Below are 22,894 nucleotides of genomic sequence, written 5' to 3' on the forward strand. Positions count from 1 at the left end.
GTAATTACAGCGCGATGCAACTTTACTGATTTCGTCTATTAATATATTAACTTAAGAGATTTCCGATGCAACTTTGTGAACGAGATGTCAAATCTCGTAATTTTATTGGCAGGCTCTTTTCAGAACGAGATTTGCGATGCAACCCCGAGTAGACAATTTTATAAAATATGAATTTCAACCAATCAATTAAGGTGACTACTTTTTCGCTGGTAAATATTGGAGATATCACCTATTAATTTTTCGTATATCTCATTAGATCTGTAGTATTTTATTGTGGAAATTTTCGGAGGGAAGCTCCGTCCGGACGTGTCAACACAATCTGTGGAGTCTTCAACCCTAAGATCAAAACTCACTCTTCTACCAGAGCTTTCGACACGCTCCGTGTCTTCCTCAGTGGTCGAGTGATGTCAAAAATCACTGGGTTTCGTGAATTGGAGGATCGTGTAACCTTGGCGGGAGGGTTCCAGGGTGCTCACACAAAGATCTTGGAGACACAGCACCAGACACTCTTCAATCATCAGGAGACAACAGTTGAGATAGATTTGAGTTGAGATACAGTAGACTCACTAATTCGGCTCTTTTAAGATCGGATTACTTTTTAATTCGGGCAGAAGTTAAATTTGAAAAAAATTATCGACATTTTTCAAGTTTTCGAATGAAGCAAATATAAATAAATATAATTAATATGAGTATGTAAACTTAATATGAGTATGCAGAAGAACAAAAAATCGTTGCATTTCAAACAATTCAACGCCCGAATTTCTCTCTAATTCGGGTGAAGTTTCGATTCTAAATGCCCGAATTTGAAAGAGTCTACTGTAAATTATATCTTTCAAAAGTATCAACGCCCTTTTAAATATTTGGGAGTGTATTTTATCACAAGTTGAGGTATCTTTTCATCTCATTTGATTGTATCTCGAATATGAATTTTCTAAGATTTTACTCTTTCATAAACCAGAACAAGGACAAGAGACAATCTTTGCTTTGATTTGAGAGATTCTCACTTTGAGGATCGAAACAAGATCTTTGATCTGAATACGATGATGACTCATGACAGTCTATCTATATTGGTAATAAGAATTTAATGTCCAATTTTAAGTACTTCGCATCTTTTGGAACTCTGAAAAAAAAAATGTTTTTAAGGCTATTTAGAATTGATCGTATTTATAAAAATCCGATTCTTGTGGATGATTGCAAAGTGTAAGAATAAGGATTCCAAAATCTAGAATATTTCTGCAGAAGCCCGATCAATTTCTGAGCTAAAATATTTTTAATCAAAAATCGTGAAATTATCTTACTGGCTAAGTGACGATCTGGGAAGATTTAATTAAATTGGAACACTCTAGCTGCAAAAAGTAGTTCAGAGAGTTCAGATAAGAAATGTTCTGTAGAAATTCAATGATTTCATGGGGGTCTCAGTGGCGCAATAGGCAAAACCGTTGGTTCTTCGGCGGATGAGATCTCTGGCTCGACTCTCACAGTTGTGAGTTCGAGTCCCGCCCGGTGCAAAGATCTGAATGTTTAGAAAAAGACATTTTCACTGTGATATAACGTAATAAAAATGCACCGTGTCTGCCCAAAAAAACTCTGGGAGCATGGAAGAAGCATCCGCATCACGGGGAAGGCGCTCCTGGGCGGTCTACACCTGGACTTAGAGGATTCTTCCAACACGGGATACAACAGCAGCAATATAACATGATTACATTGTAGCAAGTATTCCGACACGATTAATAATAATAATGATTTCATGATTTCTCGGTGATGACAAGAGCAACGGGGCGACGGAGGAGACATCGCAAAAGATTTAGGGACTGTGAATATTATTTTTTATACATTTTTAACCCATTCGTGGAGAAGGTATCAGTCCTCGATAAGGGTGATTAGGACCTGCAAATTACTCAAGTAAAGTCTTTTTTTTACAATTTGTAGGGAATTTTTTATACCCTTTGTAAATCTGCAAAATTTCGTGTAATTTATTAACGGTTTTTTTTAAATCGACTTTCGAACTTTCGAACATCTAGCCACAAAAGTGCAAAAAATCCAATTGGAAACTTGTAGGAGTGCTTTTATTATCATTTTCCTGAGTCAGTGAGAGGAATAATTAGTGCAATCTTACAATAATACCTTCCGTAAATACCCACGCATCTGTTCAGCTGAAAATTTGTGTAAATTCTCAATCAAATCCCAGGAATTAGTGAAGTGAATAAAACATCTGAATTGCGTTTTTGTTTTGACGTGTGGGAGTGAGTTTCAGGGGGAATTTTGTGGCCAGAAAAGTCAGGGAAGGTGTTGTCCGGGAAGTGCAAATAAACCATAGGGGTATTCTCTGAATCCCAGAGAACCTTTTTGTGAAGTTGCTGGTGAAAATCCAAGCAGAGGAGCGTGTCAGCTGGTCTGGTGACTGAGGGAGGTGAGTGACAAATTTTTCTGCGAATGTCAGGGAATATCGGGGGAGTTGTGGGTGGAAGATGGGTGAATGAATTGCCGGATTCATGGGAAGACGCCTGCGCAATTTTTCCCCTGGCGGTATAGACCTTTTTCCCTTTAGAGGCCCCTGGAAGGGATGTTCAGTATCGATTTTCTGCAGTTTTCGCTAGATATCCCCAAGAATGAGTCATTCTCTTTGCTAAATTATGTAATTTTTAGCGCTAGTCTTTGTACAATTTGTGAAAAAATCCTCAAGAGAAAATCACGCACTGCCTCAATTGTGCTTTAACGTAGAAATTTGCTTAGAGAATACCCTAATTCAGCTTAGTGTTTGTGGACAATGTCACGGATTATCAACGATTATAGGATGTAAGAATGTCCTCAAGTTGGCGTCTCAATGTCTGGGAGTTGCCAGTAATTCCAGTAATTGCTTTTCAGTCGAAAAATCGAGTCAATTGGGAAGATGACACAGATGACGCAGGATGAAATTATTGGGAATACCAAGACAGTCCTGCAGGGCCTCGAAGCCCTCAGGGTGGAACATTTGACACTCATGTCAAGCCTCTCGGAGGTCAGGGCAGTCAATTCCGATCGGGACAAGTGTGACTTGGTTCAGAGAAACATTGAGAATATTGATTTGGGTTTGGGTGAAGCTCAGATGATTCTGGCTCTCAGTGCTCACTTGCAGAATGTCGAGGCTGAGAAGCAGAAGCTCCGTACCCAAATTCGACGTCTGTGTCAGGAAAATGCCTGGTTAAGGGATGAACTGGCCAATAATCAGCAGAAATTGCAATCATCTGAACAAATGGTGGCTCAGCTCGAAGAGCAGAAGAAGCACCTCGAATTTATGGCTTCCGTCAAGCAATATGACGAAAATCAGGAATCCGAGGAAGCTCTAGATAAATCCCGCCGAGATCCGGTCGTTGAACTCTTCCCTGAGGAGAGTGAGGAGGAACGCAATGACTCTGACTCGACTTCTGTCCAGTCTGGCGGAGATCTCAATTACAGTCACATGTCCAATGTCACAGGCTACGAAATCCCTGTCCGTCTCCGGACACTGCACAATCTGGTCATCCAGTATGCCTCCCAGGGGCGCTACGAAGTGGCAGTGCCACTTTGCAAACAAGCCCTGGAGGATCTGGAGAAGACCAGTGGCAGGGATCACCCAGATGTAGCCACAATGCTCAATATTCTGGCTCTGGTCTATCGGGATCAGAGCAAGTACAAGGAAGCAGCAAGTCTGCTAAATGATGCCCTGGAGGTCAGGCAGAAGACTCTTGGGGAGAATCATCCAGCCGTAGCTGCAACGCTCAACAATCTGGCCGTACTCTACGGAAAACGTGGCAAATACGCTGATGCTGAACCCCTCTGTAAGAGAGCTCTGGAGATTAGAGAGAAGGTGCTGGGGAAAGATCATCCGGATGTAGCCAAGCAGCTCAATAACTTGGCACTACTTTGTCAGAATCAGGTGAGTTTTCTGTGTTAGATGTTTTCACTGCCCCTTTTGTTGCGATTCGATTGAGCGGAAAATTGCAAGGTGGAATTACAGTGCCTGGTGTAATTATTGTACGCAGTTGGTATTATTTAATTTCTTCTATTTTTACTCACTTAAAAGGGCTTCTAATCGCATTTGGCGGAATGTACATAACTTTTCTCTATTTGAAAAAAATATCGCAATTTTAGAACCATGTACTAAATTTAGTACTAAAAATTTTCCAGTAGGGTAAAGTGGTACAATTTGGACAGGGCTTTTTTTCTTGATAAATTTAGTATTTCATTTTTATTTGTATAACTTTAATGCTTTAGTTTGTTTGGTTCCTTGTGCTTAAAAAAATTTAGTACTATCAAGAAAAAATCCCTGTCCAACTTGTACCGGCGAATTATTCAACTTGTAACACTATGTCTAACTTATATCACTTTACCCTAGTTGTCAGTATTTTTTGAACTAAAAATACTATTGAAAATATTTTTGAATGTTAAACTTTTTTACGCTTCATAAAATTATCGTAATAATAATCGTGCTAAAATTAGTACTAAATTTATGAAATTTCTACCGGTGGTTTTAACTTTTAGGTATTACCAGAAGAACACCACTTCCCTTGTTTTAATTTTATAGAAAATAATTGCAATAAATTCTTGTACTAAATTTGGTTCTAAAACAATTACTTTAGGAAAAAATTAAATTTCTTCATTTATTTACCATAATTAACAAGGTAATACGTAATGTACTAAACCTGCTTTAGACTTTTCTTAGTTATTGCAGTGATCAATTTTGAAAACTTACTGAAAAATATTACTTTTTAAAGCTTTTTAAAATCGGAATTATTACTAAACTTATTTAACAATTCTCAGATGTTTTATATTAAGTATTTTGTAAAGAATATTATTTTCTATGATTTTTCTTAGTTATTGAAGTGATCAATTTTGAAAACTTAATGAAGAATATTAATTTTTTTAAGCTTTGTAAAATGGGAATTAGTATTAAAGCTATTCAACTATTCTCAGAGGTTTTATATCAAGTATTTTGTGAAGAATATTATTTTCTATGATTTTTCTTTGTTATTGCAGTGATCAATTTTGAAAACTTAATGAAGAATATTAATTTTTTTAAGCACAATCGAAATTAGTACTAAACTTATTTAACTATTCTCAGAGGTTTAAATCAAGTATTTTGTGAAGAATATTATTTTCTATGATTTTTCTTAGTTATTGCAGTGATCAATTTTGAAAACTTACTGAAGAATATTAACTTTGTAAAATCGGAATGAGTACTAAACCTATTCAACTATTCTCAGAGGTTTTATATCAAGTATTTTGTGAAGAATATTATTTTCTATGATTTTTCTTAGTTATTGGAGTGATCAATTTTGAAAACTTACTGAAGAATATTAACTTTGTAAAATCGGAATGAGTACTAAACTTATTCAACTATTCTCAGAGGTTTTATATCAAGTATTTTGTGAAGAATATTATTTTCTATGATTTTTCTTTGTTATTGGAGTGATCAATTTTGAAAACTTAATGAAGAATATTAATTTTTTTAAGCACAATCGGACTTAGTACTAAACTTTTTTCAACTATTCTCAGAAGTTTTATATCAAGTATTTTGCGAATAATATTATTTTCTATGGTTTAATTTTCTGCAAATTTATCGCAACAATAAATTCGTGTACTAAATTTTGTCCTAAAATTGTTAAAATATTGAAAGCAATAGAGTGCCCAGTAATTTAAGTTTATATTTTATCAATGCTCTCTTAACAATGTACTTAAAGAAAGAAATACAATTCCTTCGATACAATATTTTAGGATAGATTTTATTTTAGTACTAATTATATTACCTCTAATACCCAATATTTCCTAAATTGGTTGGATTTACGAGTTATCTCAGTTTTAGTACATGATAATGTAGCTTTATTTAAGAAAAAGAACTTTAAGAGTTTTTAGTACATAAACAAATCCATAACATAAATTTCATCAAAATGTTTAATTTCTTCAAATGTTCTAGAAATGTTTTTAAAGACTCAATTTCTATTCTAAATATTTTTAAATGCGTAAACGAGCATTTTAAAGCAAAGAATTTACTTTTATTAATGTTCAAAACATGTACTAAAACGCATTATCGGTTATAGCATAACCGTCATACCAGAAATATTTTTGGATTAAAATTCCATCTGGTTGCATGCTGGTAATTAATATGCTACTAGTTCAAAAATTTTAGTATTTAACTAAATTTAGTACACAACTTATTTAGGAGTCTCATAACCTAAGTTTTTTCAAAGACTTTGACTGTTGTTTTTTACCTTGTTTTTTTTTTTTTAATAATTAGTTTTATATCTGAATGGAAAAGCGTTTTATCATTTTTATACGATCTAACACATTTTTTCAAAAAGAAAATTTCTTTTTAAAAAATCACGAGAAATTATTTTAGTACTTCACAGAGTTTATCCTTTTCTTTGTTCTTGTTTGTGATTTTTTCTTGCGAAATTGTAATTTTATCACAAATAATTTATGGTGATTCTGTAGCTCTTTAAAAGTATCTAAGAATAATTTTAGAACTCATTTTTTTATAAACAAGTTGAAAAGTAATGTCTTCAGTATGTATACTTTTTAGAACTAAACTTCAGTAAATGTCTATTAAAATTTAATTTATTTCAAATATTTTGTAATGTGACATTATTTGTAAAATAATCTTCATAAATTTTTCAAGAAAGCAATTTAAATGTGTACTAATATTTTTTTTAGTACACTACTGAGAAAATCGAGGTATTTTTTGAAGGTGTAGTGTTTTTAATAAGGTCCTAATTTCGTGTCTATATGATTTTACGACTGTACAAATTTTAGTACTCCCTGCTATTTACAAAATGTAGAAATTTCAACACCAGGCACTGTAATCTGATGGACATGCAGTAGAGCCTCTAAAGTGCAAGAACAGTAAATGCACTCAATCTTGTGTCCAATATTTAAGAGAGATCATGACAAATTTGTTTTGAAATCTTCATCTAAAATTTTGATTAATAGATTTCATCCCATTATGTCCGAGAACAAGTGCGAAGCATTGGCTCTGTTCCAAATCATTATGCTTCAGCACTTTTAAGAGGATTTTTTGGAGAAGTCGAGAATGAAAAAAAAAAGAGTCTCAATTGAGAGATTTGTTGTGAAATTTACAAATTTCTCTCGGAAGTTTTTTTCTTACATTGAAATTAATGGGCTCTACGCAGAATCTTGAAGACGCTTTTCAATGGCTTTTCGTGCTGACGATTTAAGCTCGCAAGTGGGTGAAGAACGAATGTCATCGAATAATGTTTTAAGCATAATTCCCATAAATTCCTCTCGCGGTTGAATCTATTTCTGTGTGTTGTTAGCTGCCTCGGTGATTCATGCGGGTGGATATTTTTTTCCTCTAATTTTTAAATATTGTCGAGATTTGATCAATAATAAAAATATGTACTAAATTTAGTACTAAACTTGTTCAAGTACTGCAGACTTCACCGATCTGTTGATATTGAATATTTTTAAAATAATTTTGTAGAGAATTTATCTATTTTTTAATGTTTTGGAAAATTAATAATATGAGTACTAAATTACAAGGCTACGAAAAGTTTATTACAAAATCAAAAGAATTATAGATATTTTTTATCTATTTTTTTATAAGTATATTCTGATGAATTTTATTTTTCATAGTCTTTAAAATTACTTTTAATAATATAAACCTGTACTAAATTTAGTACTAAAGTTGATCAAATATTTGCGGGGTCAATATAATTTCCGGTAGAATATTTTATAGAGTACTTTTTTTTAATCTCTTATAAAACTATTTTAATTATAAATATATGTACTAAATTTTGTACTAAATTTCTGTATTTATATTGAAAATTCAACAGATTTATATATATAATTTATTTTTTTACTATATATTTGTTGAGCAATTTTGCTCAATCTTTCAGTATATTTTATCCTTAAATATTTGTACTAAATGAGTACTAAACTTATTCAATTATTTAAAATCTATCAAAATGACAGATATTTAATTTTTCAATGAATTTCCTGAAGTATTGTGTCGATTTCATTCCCATAAAATGCCTATAATAATAAATAATATGTGTACTAAATAAGTACTAAACCTGATTAATTATTACAAAGGTAACACATTTGTCAATCGTAAGATTTTTAAAAGTATTTCCTAAAGAATTATGCCGATTTCTTCTCACTTCTAGAAATACTGCAATGATAATTAGGTGTACTAAATTTTGTACTAAATTCATTTAATTATTCAAAAATCAATGAAATGATGGGATTTCTTTCTCTGTATTGTTAAATAACATAGTGATTCATATAGGTGGTTTTTTTTCTAACATTTTAATGTTGCTTGGTTGGGCAGGGAAAATACGACGAAGTTGAGATTTACTATCAGCGAGCATTGAAAATCTATGAAGCGAAATTGGGGCCAGATGATGCCAATGTGGCCAAGACGAAGAATAACTTGGCCAGCTGTTTCCTCAAGCAGGGAAAATATCATGAAGCTGATACGCTATACAAGCAAGTTTTGACTAGGGCCCACGAGAAGGAGTTCGGACCGATCGATGGGGATAACAAAGTTATCTGGCAGATTGCTGAGGAGCGAGAGGAGAATAAGGAGAGAAATCGTGAGAATACACCTTTTGCAGAGCACGGAGCTTGGATGAGGGCAGCTAAGGTTAATTCACCAACTGTTACCACCACCCTAAAGAACCTAGCTGCCCTATACAGGCGCCAGGGAAAGTATGAGGCAGCTGAAACTCTCGAAGATGTTGTTCTGAGGTGCAAACAGGATGCCATGGAGGCCATGAAGAAGACTCCTCAATATCCTCCGAATCATCACAAATCGGCCGGGAAGAGGGAGAAAAATCCACCAACTGGGCTCAATGGTAACATCTAATACTCTTAAGCTGACATTTTTCCACGTCTTTGCAAAATTTGAGGGTAGTTATTGGTGAAATTTTCAGTCCAAAATGACCAAAGATGAATTTTAAAGGGGTCCCGTACCAAAGGACGTAGTACTTAAGTCATGCTCATTAATAGCTTCGCCTTACATATCCGCCCTAAAATGCCTGCCATCACAGACAACGCAAAATCCTTAAGGTTTAAGGTTTAAAAAAAACCTTAAAAGCTTTGGGAACAGTTCTTTAAAGGAATAATGTGCGGCTTCTTTAAAGTGAACTAAATATTGAAGGAATCTATAATGTCTCACTGGATTTATCTTTGGAGATTGAACTGTTCAGACTGTACCCAATCTGAACTGTTCTTAAATTAACCTAAAGCGGGCCTACATATTTTCATTGACGTTTTTCAAACTATCCTTGCTTCTTTCCTTATTTTCAGAGGACTTGTAATATTTAAAATCATTAGGAACAGTTTATAGAGAGATTTGATTTCTAAACTGTTCCTAATCTTTGAGAAATATTAGTTACTCAAGTTAAAAGCATATTCATTCAGCCATAATTTCCATTTTTTAATTGTCGATTTTTCTATGTAATTTGTGAGGGTGGTTTTACTTCTAAAATGTTTGAGAACAGTTGCTGCTAAGAAACAACATTTCAATTTAAATTTACACAGTTCTCAATGTAAAGAAATTTTACGTTTCAAAAGGATGAGGTACCGTTACTGTAGAGCTCCAATTTGAAACGGTTTGTGTGTATTTATTTCCAGATTATTTGTGATTACTAAAATATTAGGAACAGTTTCTGGAGTTTCTGTTCCTATTTTTCTATTTTCATTTTAAAACTTCAGATACATTAAAGTTTATAAAGAAGAAAAAATGTATCACCAATTCAAGACAAATTACAACTCTTAATAACTTTGGGAACAGTTTGTTTTAAATATTTATTCTTGAACTGTTTCCAAGTGCGATAATCATAATTTTCAAATTTATAAAGCGATGAAAATCTGCATCATTATATAATTTATATAGCAAATGATTGTAACTCTAGATGATTACTTTATTTTAATCCTAAATCCTTTAGGAACAGTTTTCCCATTGACTCTTATTTCTGTTAATGTCAGTTCGCAATACGTAAAACAGTTTCTTGGATTAATCAAATTGTAGTTAAAATTTCATTTTTAACTGCTCGAACTCCAAGAGAGAGAAGTTTTAACAATCGTGTTTTTTTCAACTTCTCTCCATCTTAGCAGCCAAACGGTAAAAGATATTGACTTCCGGTCTTCGGTGACCCCCCACAAGTCAATATTCTCTATATAACTAATTTACCCAAATTATTTAAAGGATTATAGGGAACAGTTGCTGCTGGGCTTTTAACATTTTGTCTTTCCAAATTGAAACTGTTCTAAACTCCATTTTCTTTCTATCTGCAGTCGTAGGAAATGACATGTCGTAATGTGCCAGCAATAAATTTGATGAGCAAAGAAACGGTTTCATTATCTGATTACAATTTTCAATCCTTTACAAAATTAATAAATAGTAAGAACTGTTTACTTTGCTTTAAAATTTAACTTACCAAGTGTAACTTTTAATTTTTTAAGTGTTCCTAAGGTTTCTAGTTATTTTAAAGGGGTTAGGAACAGTTTTTACAGGTAGTTTTAATGATTTTGACTGTTTCCAAATGTTTCCAATTTAAAAATTAAGGAAAAGTTTTATGTAGTAATTAAAATTGTGGATTTGACAGTGACAGTATCCAAAGGTAAGTAGATAGTGAGAACTGTTGGTGATTTTGTACATTAGAAACAGCTTCTGTAAGGAATTTTCAATTATCAGTGAGAATTGTACGAAATTTTAGTTTCTAGCCAAGCTTTGCGATGCTATTTCAATGAAAAACAAACATTGTTTTAGCACTACTGTTCTCAATTGTCCTACATAATTTACTTATCTTTGCGTCGATGATGCAGAATACCTTGAGAACAGTAGTGTTTAAAAAAAAATGTTAAGGAGAAAGATTTCCCCTTTTAATTTTCCATTGGAATAGCCCCTGATTCACGACCGTGAAAAATCCTAATTAAAACTGTTCTCAAACATTCAAATCAATCATCTCTGAATAAATTTCTGTTACATTTCATTTTTAATGGGTCTATTCTGCGTTTGGAGTGTTAACTGTGTCTAAAGTATTATAATGGAGAGTTCTGAAAACTGTTCCCAAATATAATCCCAAGCACTGCCTTTCAGAACAAACATTGTCAATATTGCTAAGAGGGCTAAAAGAGTATCATAAAATCTATTTAAAAGTATTTTTGTAAGCATTTGTGACTGTCCCCTGGCGATTTGGGAACAGTTATCACAGCAAAGAGGGTTTGAGGGGTTTGAGGTCTAAACCTAAAGTCTATCTGCAGATTAGTGTGCAATTTAAATCAATCACCAAAATCATTCAAACCATTATACGTAAATGTTTTAAATCTGCTTTTCTCTCTTAGAACATTTGCTCAAAATCATCCTCGAATTCGGCTGAAAATTCCACAAAAATAACCCCTCGATAGCTTTAATTCACTGAATTTACTGAAGAAAATTTCAAGTCCCAAAAAAATGAAGTATTTCAATGTGATTTCTTGTGTGCTTTCTAACACTTATTTAAATTGTGGCAATATTGTATTTTTATTTTTATTTAATTAATATGTATGTTTTTTGGAGAGTAAATGATGAGCTTTCGAATTGAGAGTTTTTTTTTTTACAAAAGTTCTTACTTGATATTGAATTGGAGCCTCCAAGTTTTCATCGCCGTGTCTACTGAATCGCTGCTGGCCAAATCTCAAGGGATAATGTGTGGTCATTTTTGTACAAGGTTTTGTTGACGAAATGAGCGCTTTTTGGACAGAGATTTAATCCTCAATTGGACACCACAGTTAGAACCTTTTTTTTAAATGAAGGAGAGGAAGAATTCACAAAAGATTTATTTTCTGGCGCTTTTTTGATCACAGATATTTTTTATTAAGGTTTATAAATACTTTCTCTAATGGTTGGACTTTCTCTCGAGAGACGCGTTTTTTTATTCTTTAATCTAAATCTTGAAACTTCCTTTGCGCTCGGCAAATTAAAATTTATTTTTGGCGATGACACCACACGTGTTATGCAATAAATTTTCCAATACAACCACTGAGAAAATATTTATTGAACCAATTATTTGGAGGATCTTTAAAAAAATTAAAGATATTTAATTGACTATCTGAGAAGCAGATGATCAACTGATAGAAAAATAAATTGATTTTTTTTATGGAAAGCAAGAAAAAAAATTAATTACGGAATTTCGAGTGATTCCACGGAGGGATAAGAAAAGTCTCGAGTAGGAGAAATTCTCTCGCTGTGACACCGTGAATTTCCCAAAAGCAACTGAATTTCCGTTTTAAATAAAATCTTTGCGAGGAGAATCTCAACTTGACCCACACACGCGAATTTTCTTGATCGTCTCTCCTTCGTGGCGAGACGCTCAGCGTCCAAGGAATGATCACCAGAAAAGCTTTTTGGCTGCCCCATCAACGTCATCCAGAGAGGAAAGAATGCTGCGTGTGATGGAAACCCAAGAAGCAAAAAAAAGCATGAACTATTTAATTTACTTAGGACGGGAACCTGTTCCACAATTGAGCTAAGAATTGTGTAAAATTTTAAATAAATTGTTTCTATAAGAATTAATTTTATTTTATTGCTTTGGAATTTGTTTTGCGGAATTTTTACTGAATAGGGTAAGTAATGCCGGCTTCAGACTGGAGGTTTAGTCCAGTTCCCGAAGGTCTCAAAAATCTAAATAACAAGCAATTTTATTGATTTTTCAAAATCTAATGGAACATTTGCCATTAATATCTAATCCTAAACAACAATTTCCTAAAAAATCGTGCCTGATAAGAAATAAGAGAACTTAAGCCAGATGGCTAAGCCTTAGGTCTGAAGCCCGTATAAGATTAAAGAAATAGAAAATTTACTTAAGGGTTTATATGGGTCACAAGGACTCAAAAAGAAAACAGTATGTTTTCTCTAAATATACTTTCTTCATAATAAAAAGTTTTCTTAATTTAAGCTCTGTGAGCAAGGAAAAAATCATACAGTGGGTGTCAAAAGTTTGTTACGGCTTGTATATTTGGGAAACCAGGTGGAAAAAAAAGATAGAAAAAAATACTTTTTAAAATTTTTCCTTTTGCAAATTAGTTGCCTGTCATCCGTAGATTTTATATATGTATTTTATAAATTATTATAAATCTTATTTCATATGAAAAATAATTGTTTACCAAACGTTGATTAATTTTTTGCGTCAAAAATTTGTTACGTCAATTGGAAAAGTACCTCAAAAAGATGAAATGCGTGCAACTAACTTCTTTTAATGCAGTTATATTTTAAAGTTATGTCATTTGATAAGAAAATAGTACATTCACACTTTTTTAAAATTTTCAATGGTCAATATATGCATATAAACAAAATGATAAATAATAAGAAATAAAATGTTTTTTGTTAATTTAAAATTTAGGCCAAAATAGCAAGTTACAAAAATTTAAAAGAAGAGAAATTGTTCAGAAACACTCCCGGAATGAATCTGCGTCATAAATTTTCGGTATGGATGGAAAATCCCTACAGGATGTACATAAAATCGTCAAAATTTATGTTGATAAAATATAAGTATATGTGGAAAACACTACTGGCCAGACCCAGGGTTTGATTCAGATGGTTTATAACTGTATTATAAGTATCTTTGATAGTGACCCCATGATATCTGTTCCATAAATTCAGAGTCAGTTGATTACCGAAGGCATACAGGTCGCTACTATTACAAAAATCAAGATGTGTGTGAAGAAATATGTGGATAAGTTTATTTTTGCCAAATACCACTCAAAATATTGTGACAGTGACTGTTCAAGGGATTACCAGGAAGATGCCTTGAACACCAGGAGTACAGTGTTCATCAAGACAATCCAGTTTGCCATGGTTTTGGCCAAATTAATAAATTCAAGCAAAAAAACTCTTAAAAAGCCCGTGATATAGATTTTGAAAATGGTATGTACACTTCCCTTGAGGACAACAGGGTCATATATGACCCGGGGTTTTTCCGAGTTTTCACGCAATGGAATTTTTTTTTCCTCTCTGAACTATTATATTTGATCATAAAGCATTAGGAAAAACTTAATTTTACATGAATTCATCTGCTGAAAAAAAGTGTGACGCAAAAGAGTTAAGGAGTTATATCCAGGAGAACGCGTAAAATTGCTGTTTGTTTTCGCATAAAAGAGTTTAACAACTATAACGATTTCAAGTTTTCCCCTTCAAGATTCAAGGTAGATGAGCTTTTTTACAATTTACAAGGAGTTCCTCTTTCAAAAAAAATTCTCGGGACCGAAAAAAGCCCGCAAACTCTCTCCAGTGGCACAGAAAAATTGCATACCGACAGGAGAGGTCTTTGGAATAAGTTACGGAAACGCCGTGATGTATGCAAAACATTTTTAGGCGTCAATTTCCAGCCTATTTTCAGCGCCAACCGTTCATAAGAAGCATGTCTCGAATTTATCGTGTGAATAAATGCATACATTTTTCTAAAAAATTCTAAATGGAAAGGAATTGATAATTCTACGACCAGTAGTTATAAAATTGATATTGTATAGCGATTATATATTATTTATATATAATTGATATATTTTAACGTGATTATATCTAAAATAAATAATTGTTATATTATGGATGTAAAAATTCGCCATTCACTCAAATATAAACCTCTTTTATGCGGTTATGTAGAAGAAATATGTAAAGTCTTTGCCATAATTTTTGTATAGATATCAGACATCTCTACTCGTTTATTGCGATAAATGCTCATTGTATGCAGATTTATTTCTAAGAACTGCTTGTAGGGTTCTCCGAGTCTCTTATCGGGAAGTCCTTTCCTTATAATAAGAATTCCATTTAAACAAATCACTGGTAAAAATAAAAGGATCAAATTGATCCTTTTGCAAAGGATAGATCAAATTCACATGTCCTATTATGAGAAATATGCATTCATAGTTCGAATTTTGATCCATCCTATGCAAAAGGATGAAATTTGGATCAATTTGATCCTTTTATTTTTACCAGTGAATAGTGACTTCTAAGGAGCAGAAAATTCTTTCCCACAAGGCCATAAAGATCAGAAAGTGTTTCTTGGGGAAATGCCCATTTTCTTGCACTCATAAATTGCGCTTAAAAGATTCTCCCAAATTCAGAATTTTCCATAAATTTTATTCCAAAGTGAAATTTTTATGGGTAAAAAGGCGGGCATGAATTTTCCGCTGCAAGAAAATGTATGTATAAGAATAAGATCCAAAGTGAAAAGCGATCCAAATAAAAATTGAGAAAAATAGCCAAAAAGTTTATGTGTTTGGAGATAAAAATAAGACAAACGAGTCAAAAATACACATTTGTGATGAAAAGTCTCAAGCTAAAATCACAGCAATTTTTTTTCACTCTGCTCGACCATCACAAAAATCACTGACATTTTCATTGGATTGATCATGAAAAGGTCTGGCGATGTGCAATAATCCTGATGTAAAAATATAATCAGTGTCAGTGGACAGATTAAGGTCTCAATGATATTGTTTTTCTTTTCTTTTTCATGGGAAAATGGCACAAATTCAGAGAAAATTGGGTGATCTTCACTTTTCCTTTTAATTGGACTTTTGGTGGGTGGGCAGAAAAATCATCGGGAATTTATTTGCTGGTTCGAAAAGAGAGACTTCTGCTGCCCTGGCCACTGTCCAATCCTACAAAGTTGCGAGAAAGTTTGCAAATTATCGCTCAAATAGACAGCAAAATGATATAATATTCGTCTCACAGAGAAATATTTTTATAACTATTAAATTTCTTATGAGATCTCTTTTCCTTTTGCGCATTATTATTATTTTTTTTCAACAATTCATAGTTTAAAAAAAACTGTAGAAGAATTTAAGAACTATATTTAATTTAACTCAATAGCTTATTTCTGAAAAATTAGGTTATGTATGACATAACCTAAAAGGTTTTTGGATATAAATAGTTTATGTTTCCCAACTTTTATTGTAAAAATAATAATTAATTTGACCGTTTAGTTTAGATAAAATTAAACCAATTTACTAAATTTTGGTTCAATAAAAAACTTAATAAATCATGCATTTGTTTGTGGGTTTAGATGAAAATCTATGGGACTTTCTCATATTATTTATATCATATTTCAATGAAAAAAGAAACATTTATACAAAAAAAATGCAGATGGTCTTTTTTTCGCAATTCTAGACTATGGCCAAACTTAACTTATAGGTTAAACATGAGTTATGGTTTAAGAATAACAACATATTGAGTTCATAGTCAACTGTTTTTATGTCTGATCTAGGTTGAGTGGGTTGAGTAGTCATTTTTTCCAGTTGTATTTCTCTGTATTAAATAAATTTAAAATACGAAAAAAAAACAGAAATTTAATTTTGAGGTTAGGTTGAAATTAAATTGTTACAGTATAACCTAAAAACTGAGGATTTAAATTTTGACTGGAAGCAATCTGAAGTTCATTTTAGTTTAGAGTAGCTCACTTTCTCTAAGTTCAGAAAGAGAATGGAGGTGAATAATTTGAATTAACCTTTCAGATCATTGGTCTATCACTATATCAGACAAAAAATGTATTAGGGGAAAGTGTTCATGCTTCGTATGATCCCAAGCTTCGTAATGGCTATTTTTTCCTATGTTTTTGAATAAAGGTGTCTCCGCAATATATTTAAAAAAAAGCACACTTCCCCCTGGTTTTTTAAATATAGGTGCAATGAGTCACATTAATTGCGAACCATATGAGAAATTTAGTCATTATAAAGCTTGGGACCGTGCAAAGCATGGGCATTTTTCCCTACATCCATATTGTTTCTAAAAATGTTTTGCAAATCTGTTGTACAATGTCTAGAAATTTGTTCACGATTTAATTGTATATAGGTCGTTACTTTGAGGCTATGTTTTCTTGTTAATCCTCTAACCTAACCTGTAAAGACAGATTATTTCCGATATTAAATATTGAAATGAAATCCGGAAATTAAATTTTAAATATTGTAATGAATTTTATTTCTAATTGGCTAGCACTTTTTACTCTGTAATTATAATTATAATTGGTTTGTCCAGAATTTGAGTTTTTGATTTGAGATTAGCTTTTTATTTGAACTCCTTCCGTTATCACTATCAGGCAAAAATATTTTGCACTATTTCCTTATTGGTTCCAAAAATATATTCTAATTCAGAGGTGTGCAAAAACCGTTGAAACCGAATTAACGTCAAAATATGTTTGTTATAGCAGCGTCTTGACCATTGACGTACATGTTTTATTTGACGTTTATTCGGTTTCAACGGTTCTTGCACGCCTCTGCTAATTTATAATACAAAGTTTTAAACTTGATCCCAAATTTTGTTTTATAGGTTATATACGTTATAATACTTTGAGGTTCGAGGTTATGTTTCCTTGCTAACTTGTTATCAGAACTTGAGAAGTCAAAGAATTTTCGGTCAATAAAACACATCGTCGGACTTGGATTAAGAATTGTAATAAGTTGTTTCACAATCTACCTAAACCTCTTACTTTTCAATGATGTTATACTAGAATTTGAGGTTATGAAAGGTATAATTTCGGGTAAAATGCACTTCAATGAATACGCTATTTTCTGAATAACTCAAAAATCTCAATGTTCCTTACGGAATTGAATAAATTCCCTCAGAGATGTTCAACAAAATATTCGAAATATATCTTTGAGGTTAGAAATTTATTTCTTTTTATATTAAATGAATTTTCAGATAAGTTTTATTTTTTTATAGCGATGAAAGTACTGAGTAACACTTCCCTTAGGCATCGAATTCAGAGAATATCCTACAAAACAATGTTTTGACTTTTTAAGGTTATGTTTACCATAACCTCATCACGGGAATTTGTAAAAAAAGAAAGTGTTTTATTCTTATTTAAATTATTTTAAAAATTGTCTATGATAGTTTAATATTAAATACAATCATGTTCCTCAAATATAAACAATGTTTTCAGAAACTTAAAGGATTTGTGTTACGTACGCCATTTCAAAGAAAAAAAAATGAGCTTAGAGCGTTTAGCATTATAAGTTTTTGTTAAATAAAAACCTACAGTACGATAATATTGAGGAAGCCAAACACCGGATAAAAAAGGTTATAATTAAATCATCACGCAAAACTTTCTCCACATAACCTCAAATATTACATTTTGAATTCAACCGTCATAATTTTTATTTTTATTTTAAAAAGTCTTTATTGTGTTATAAATAATTACCGTATGGTAAATAAAAGATGAAGCTATTGCAATTATGTGATCAAGATGAATTCCCTAAACGTAAAACATCTTTCAATACCAGCTGATAACTTCTTAGTTAGCTTTTGCGTTCCCAAAGTACACCTTTGCCCCTTTCAAAGGTGTGATAATTGCGCCGCAATTCTTCCCCCGAAAGATGATCATAGAAAAAATTGTATCACATTTTACATAATGGTAATCCTATAATTGGCAAAATTGCATAAGACCATCTGACTCAAGATGAAAACACTCGTAAATTACCAAGAGAGGGGGTGTATTGTGAAATTCCTTCAAGGGAAATCATTGATGAGTTTCTCTAGTGCCATCCTTAATCACCCAATGGGAGACCTGTATTTCGAAATGCCTCTTGTTTATTGCTCAGGAATAATCTCTCTTGGATGTTTGCTGTTCGTGTTTTCAGAATTGGGATGTATAAGAATAAGTTCAAACTCGCCATTGAATCGGCCAGCAATGAAAAATTTTCTGTTTACGATTCATCTTGGACGTTTGCCAGAGAAACATCGAGTGAAAATAAATTTTACATGATCATCACGTACTCTCACTTGTTGGATGTAATCATTCATTTTGCTTGCAAGTCCCACCAGGGAAAATCGGGGGCGACTTTCGTGGGATTTGGAGGTATTTTTTTTTTGGACAATGGGGAGCCTTGTCAGTTAGATTTTGAGAGATTTGAAATTTTAAATATACGATCGTATGCGATCTTGTGGGTGAAACCGCCTGAAGGTAGGCAAAATGCTAAAAGATCGTTACTTACTTGATTGAGGATCACGCTGGCTTCTTCCTGGGCTTCCAGCTGATAATCTCTGGTGGGCTGTGGTGAGAAGCTTGTGCTAGAAGGTGGCCTGGGCGACAGTTGAGGTGCTTCGTAGCCCCCGGATTCATTCACGTGGGGAAATACTGTTTGAGGAAGGGACTCGTAGGGCGACTGATGTCTTGCTCCGGCCGGGGACACATTTCTTCATGATATTGTCATGATTTCCACACACAGATGAAAGATTTTGCGATATTCGAAAGAAGAAATGAACACAAATGAATTACGAAGACGATCGATGATCTCTAGCAAGCGCGCAAAGCATCAAGGGGTAGATAAGTGGCTCTCGTAATATACCAGAAGCAATAAATAACAAAGGATAAGGATTTTTCTGAAAAATTCTTGCATTGGCAGTCGCAGGATTATCACGATCTTCACAAATGATCGGCGACCGGTAAATAAAGCGACAGATCCAAGGGGTAACTCATATTGAGAAACCCTCGTCAATTGTCCGAGAAACGCTTCGCGAAACCCGAGAAACCCAAGAATTGCATCGCAAAACCCGAGAAATCCAAAAATTGCATCGCGAAACCCGAGAAACTCAAAAATTGCATCGCGAAACCCGAGAAACCCAAAAATTGCATCGCGAAACCCGAGAAACTCAATTTCTGCATCGCGAAACCCGAGAAACCCAAAAATTGCATCGCGAGACCCGAGAAACCCAAGAATTGCATCGCGAAACCCGAGAAACCCAAGAATTGCATCGCGAAACCCGAGAAACCCAAAAATTGCATCGCGAAACCCGAGAAACTCAAAAAATCGCGAAACCCGAGAAACCCAAAAATTGCATCGCGAAACCCGAGAAACTCAATTTCTGCATCGCGAAACCCGAGAAACCCAAAAATTGCATCGCGAGACCCGAGAAACCCAAGAATTGCATCGCGAAACCCGAGAAACCCAATTTCTGCATCGCGAAACCCGAGAAACCCAAGAATTGCATCGCGAAACCCGAGAATTCCAAAAATTGCATCGCGAAACCCGAGAAACCCAGTGTCTGCATCGCGAAACCAGAGGAACCCAAAAATTGCATCGCGAAACTCGAGAAACCAGAAACCCTTGTCAGAAAAAATGGGAATAAGTTATCCCTTGGACAGATATTTGTGACAGATCGATGATTGGTATGACCTGACCATCTCTACAACTAATCAATGATCAGCATAATTTTTGCAACTGATCGACGATCGGTAGGTTTTTTTTGCGAAAAATCAGTAGATCGGCATTGCTTCAGTGAAATATCGACATATTTACAGAATCTTTGAGATAGGTCGACGACTGGGACGATCGTCTTCACGACTAACTGGCGAACAGCATAATCTTTGTGTAAACGGTATAAGATTACACAATATCGGCAAATCGATAAGATCTTTGCAAACGATCTATGATCGGTAGGTTTTTTTTTTAAATGAGAAATCGGTATATCGTTATGAGAGCGAATGATCGACATGTGATCGACATAAGAGAAATTCTGTAACGATATGACAATATCATATGATAAATTCACGGAGTTGACTTCAGGAGCAGGCCAACGTTAAAGTTGAATGAGTATCGAATGGCCATTGCAAGGAGTTCGAAAATCGATAAGATATTTACAAATCATCAACGATCGGTGGGTTTCTTTGTAAAAAATCGATAAATCAGGGTTACCTTATCGAAATATTGATACGTTTATAGAATATTTGAGATAGATCATCGATTGGTATGATCATTCCAAGAAATCGGCGACTGACGAGAAAAGATTAGCAAATCGATAAGATCTTCGCAAACAATCGGCAGCAGTCGGCATAATCTTCGCGAATAATCGGTGACCGAAAGCACAATTACACAAATGATCGCCAAATCGGTATTCGATCGAACAGTGAACTGCCCAGTTATCTGCCCCTTGCTAAGCATGATTGCATGATCTCAGTATAAATCACAAAATGCGTTAGCATTGTTAGACTTGTGCGCAATTTCTACAGAGGAGGCTGGAGTGCGATCTTTTGTGATCTCTTAGTACCTGTATGGAAGATTGCTGTGTGGTGGAATTGGACTGAGTTGCAAAGGACTCAGTGGAATTGTCGATGAGCATCTCGATGATCCATTACTTAGAGTCTGTCCAGCCACCAAATTGTTTCTAGAGATGATTTGCATTCAGTGATATTTATTAGTTTTGATCCTGGATTAATTTGTGCGAGAAAAGAAACTCGTGCACGATCTCTACATGATCTGCAAATGATCGTGTTTAATACAATTGCTCACCTCTGAACGACGACCTTTATCTTATTTCCGGCATTTTTGAAGAGATGCTGAGCATCCTCGTGCCTCAAATCTCGACTATCATAGTCCTGGATTTTTGTTATGATATCCCCACGAACCAATTCGCCATACGCTGGACTTCCCAGAGTCACCTGAAAGGCATAAAAGATCATCTTTTCAGTGATCTTCATGATCGCACAAAGAGAAAATTCCCGCCAATTTTCCTAAATGCTCTCTTCAAATGAAGGAAAGGCAATTAAGAGTTGCAATGATTTATGATATTCAGCAAAATGTTTTTGATGATCTCCGAATACATTCAGCGGATGACTGATGTGCAAATAAATTGCTAAATTGTGCAAGATTGATGCCAAAATGTGGCTTGTTTAGCTTAACAATAAATAATATTCATGATTGTTTCGGGTGGAAGTGGTAATAAAAGATTTTCATAGGGAATCTGTGATCATAAGTGATCTTTGGTGGTCTTCTCAACTCAGGAGGAGTGGTATTTATTTTAAGAAACATCCATAATCCATAGAATTGGGTCAAAATGACAATTTTATTGATGTTTGAGAAATTGTTTATTGGTGTTTAAAATCATACATAATAATATCCAGTTTTTTTTTAATATTAAAATGAGTTGCAAAGCAAAGTCTGAAAACACTGAGAAAAAAAGATGCTACACTGAGAGAAATCCGAAAAAGTTAAAATAACATTCCGGAAATGTTAATTTTACCCTTCATTATTGATGCGAAATCGGAGTAAATATTATGCTTTTTAGGTATATTATGGGTTAAAGTTAGCCTTTTTTATGTTAATTTAACACTTAAAAATGTGTAAAATTAACATTAAAAAATGTTGATATATTTTTACACCTAAAAAGTGTTAAAGTTATGAGGAAAAAAAGTTAATCGCACCATCTTTTTTTTCTCAGTGTAGTGATAATGATAGTTTGAAAAATGCATCATACCAAATGGCAAATAAAACCTGTGTAAACTCCAAGACGGTGGTGGCCGCAAAACGTAAAATTACTTGAAAGGACTCGATTGTAAACAGAATAAATAAATTAATAAAACTGCTACGTAATTGTTAGTAAGTACAACATTAAAATAAAATGAGAACAAAAACGAAAAAACAGTGCATCATTTTATTTTTATTTATTCAACATGGTTTTATGACACGTGTTTATTTGCAAAGCTCAGCTAAACTTGTCTATGATATCGTAAATTATATTTTTATGAAGTCTAATAAGAATTTCTGACCGAATTAGCAACTTGATGTAAATTAAATGTTATATTTAAGATTTTAAAAATACTTCGAGCAAAAGTAATTCAGCCGACGTAAATCTTACATTACTGCGACGTCAGTGAGCCAAATTACGTCACACTTTATTGACTCGGTAATGCAAATAAAGGAAGGTGGGTTAATAGGATTTATCTTCTGAAGGCCTACGTCATAAATTTTGTATTCAATTTGGTACTTTCAATTAGAAGTCAATTTGAAAAACAATTTAGTCGAGGAGTCTTTCGCTTTGATTGTAGGTTAATTTACTAAAAGTCAGACACACCAAAAGTCGAACAATGAAAAGCGGCTTCAGTACAAAAAAATGAAGTTGAGCTGTTCCTTAAGTGTCTCTACCTGCTATTCATAAATTTACGGCTTT

General features: G+C 33.5%; 2 protein-coding genes and 1 long non-coding RNA gene across 23 annotated transcripts in view; 1 reads left to right on the plus strand and 2 right to left on the minus strand.

The window, feature by feature from the left end:
- LOC129800462 (PDZ and LIM domain protein 3) overlaps positions 1-22,894 on the minus strand; it is a 44,859-nt gene that overhangs the window by 12,160 nt on the left and 9,805 nt on the right. For 12 of the 20 annotated variants that reach the window (XM_055844850.1, XM_055844846.1, XM_055844852.1 and 9 more), the window contains exons 2-4: positions 21,238-21,386; positions 20,996-21,112; positions 18,943-19,144 (exon numbers count right to left, since the gene is read on the minus strand). In XM_055844850.1, coding sequence (XP_055700825.1) covers positions 18,943-19,144; positions 20,996-21,112; positions 21,238-21,386 — 468 coding nt within the window. The remainder of the gene's footprint in view (positions 1-18,942; positions 19,145-20,995; positions 21,113-21,237; positions 21,387-22,894) is intronic. The other 8 variants (XM_055844855.1, XM_055844863.1, XM_055844859.1 and 5 more) reach the window with 1 other exon arrangement.
- Positions 2,029-11,560, plus strand: LOC129800455 (kinesin light chain-like). 2 transcript variants are annotated; one of them, XM_055844837.1, is made up of 4 exons: positions 2,029-2,410; positions 2,866-3,895; positions 8,306-8,831; positions 11,326-11,560. In XM_055844837.1, exons 2-4 carry the CDS (start codon positions 2,891-2,893, stop codon positions 11,358-11,360), a joined length of 1,566 nt encoding a protein of 521 aa, XP_055700812.1. In that variant the 5' UTR covers positions 2,029-2,410; positions 2,866-2,890; the 3' UTR covers positions 11,361-11,560. The 2 variants fall into 2 exon arrangements, with proteins under 2 accessions (XP_055700812.1, XP_055700811.1); XM_055844836.1 differs by lacking the exon at positions 2,029-2,410 and adding an exon at positions 2,568-2,796.
- On the minus strand, positions 7,823-12,406 carry LOC129800468 (uncharacterized). Its single transcript, XR_008751627.1, has 2 exons — positions 12,147-12,406; positions 7,823-11,758 (listed from the first exon to the last, which is right to left on the minus strand). It is a non-coding gene; the product is annotated as an uncharacterized LOC129800468 (long non-coding RNA).

Source organism: Phlebotomus papatasi, chromosome 2, assembly GCF_024763615.1.
Source record: "Phlebotomus papatasi isolate M1 chromosome 2, Ppap_2.1, whole genome shotgun sequence".
Lineage (NCBI taxonomy): Eukaryota > Metazoa > Arthropoda > Insecta > Diptera > Psychodidae > Phlebotomus > Phlebotomus papatasi.

What these genes read in the sequence shown, in the direction of transcription:
- LOC129800455 (XM_055844836.1), top strand. Translation starts at nt 2,768, where the DNA reads ATGTCACGGATTATCAACGATTATAGGAT. An exon ending in ATTATCAACGATTATAGGAT is followed by an intron (nt 2,797 to 2,865) that starts GTAAGAATGTCC and finishes ATTGCTTTTCAG; the next exon opens with TCGAAAAATCGAGTCAATTG. An exon ending in CACTACTTTGTCAGAATCAG is followed by an intron (nt 3,896 to 8,305) that starts GTGAGTTTTCTG and finishes TTGGTTGGGCAG; the next exon opens with GGAAAATACGACGAAGTTGA.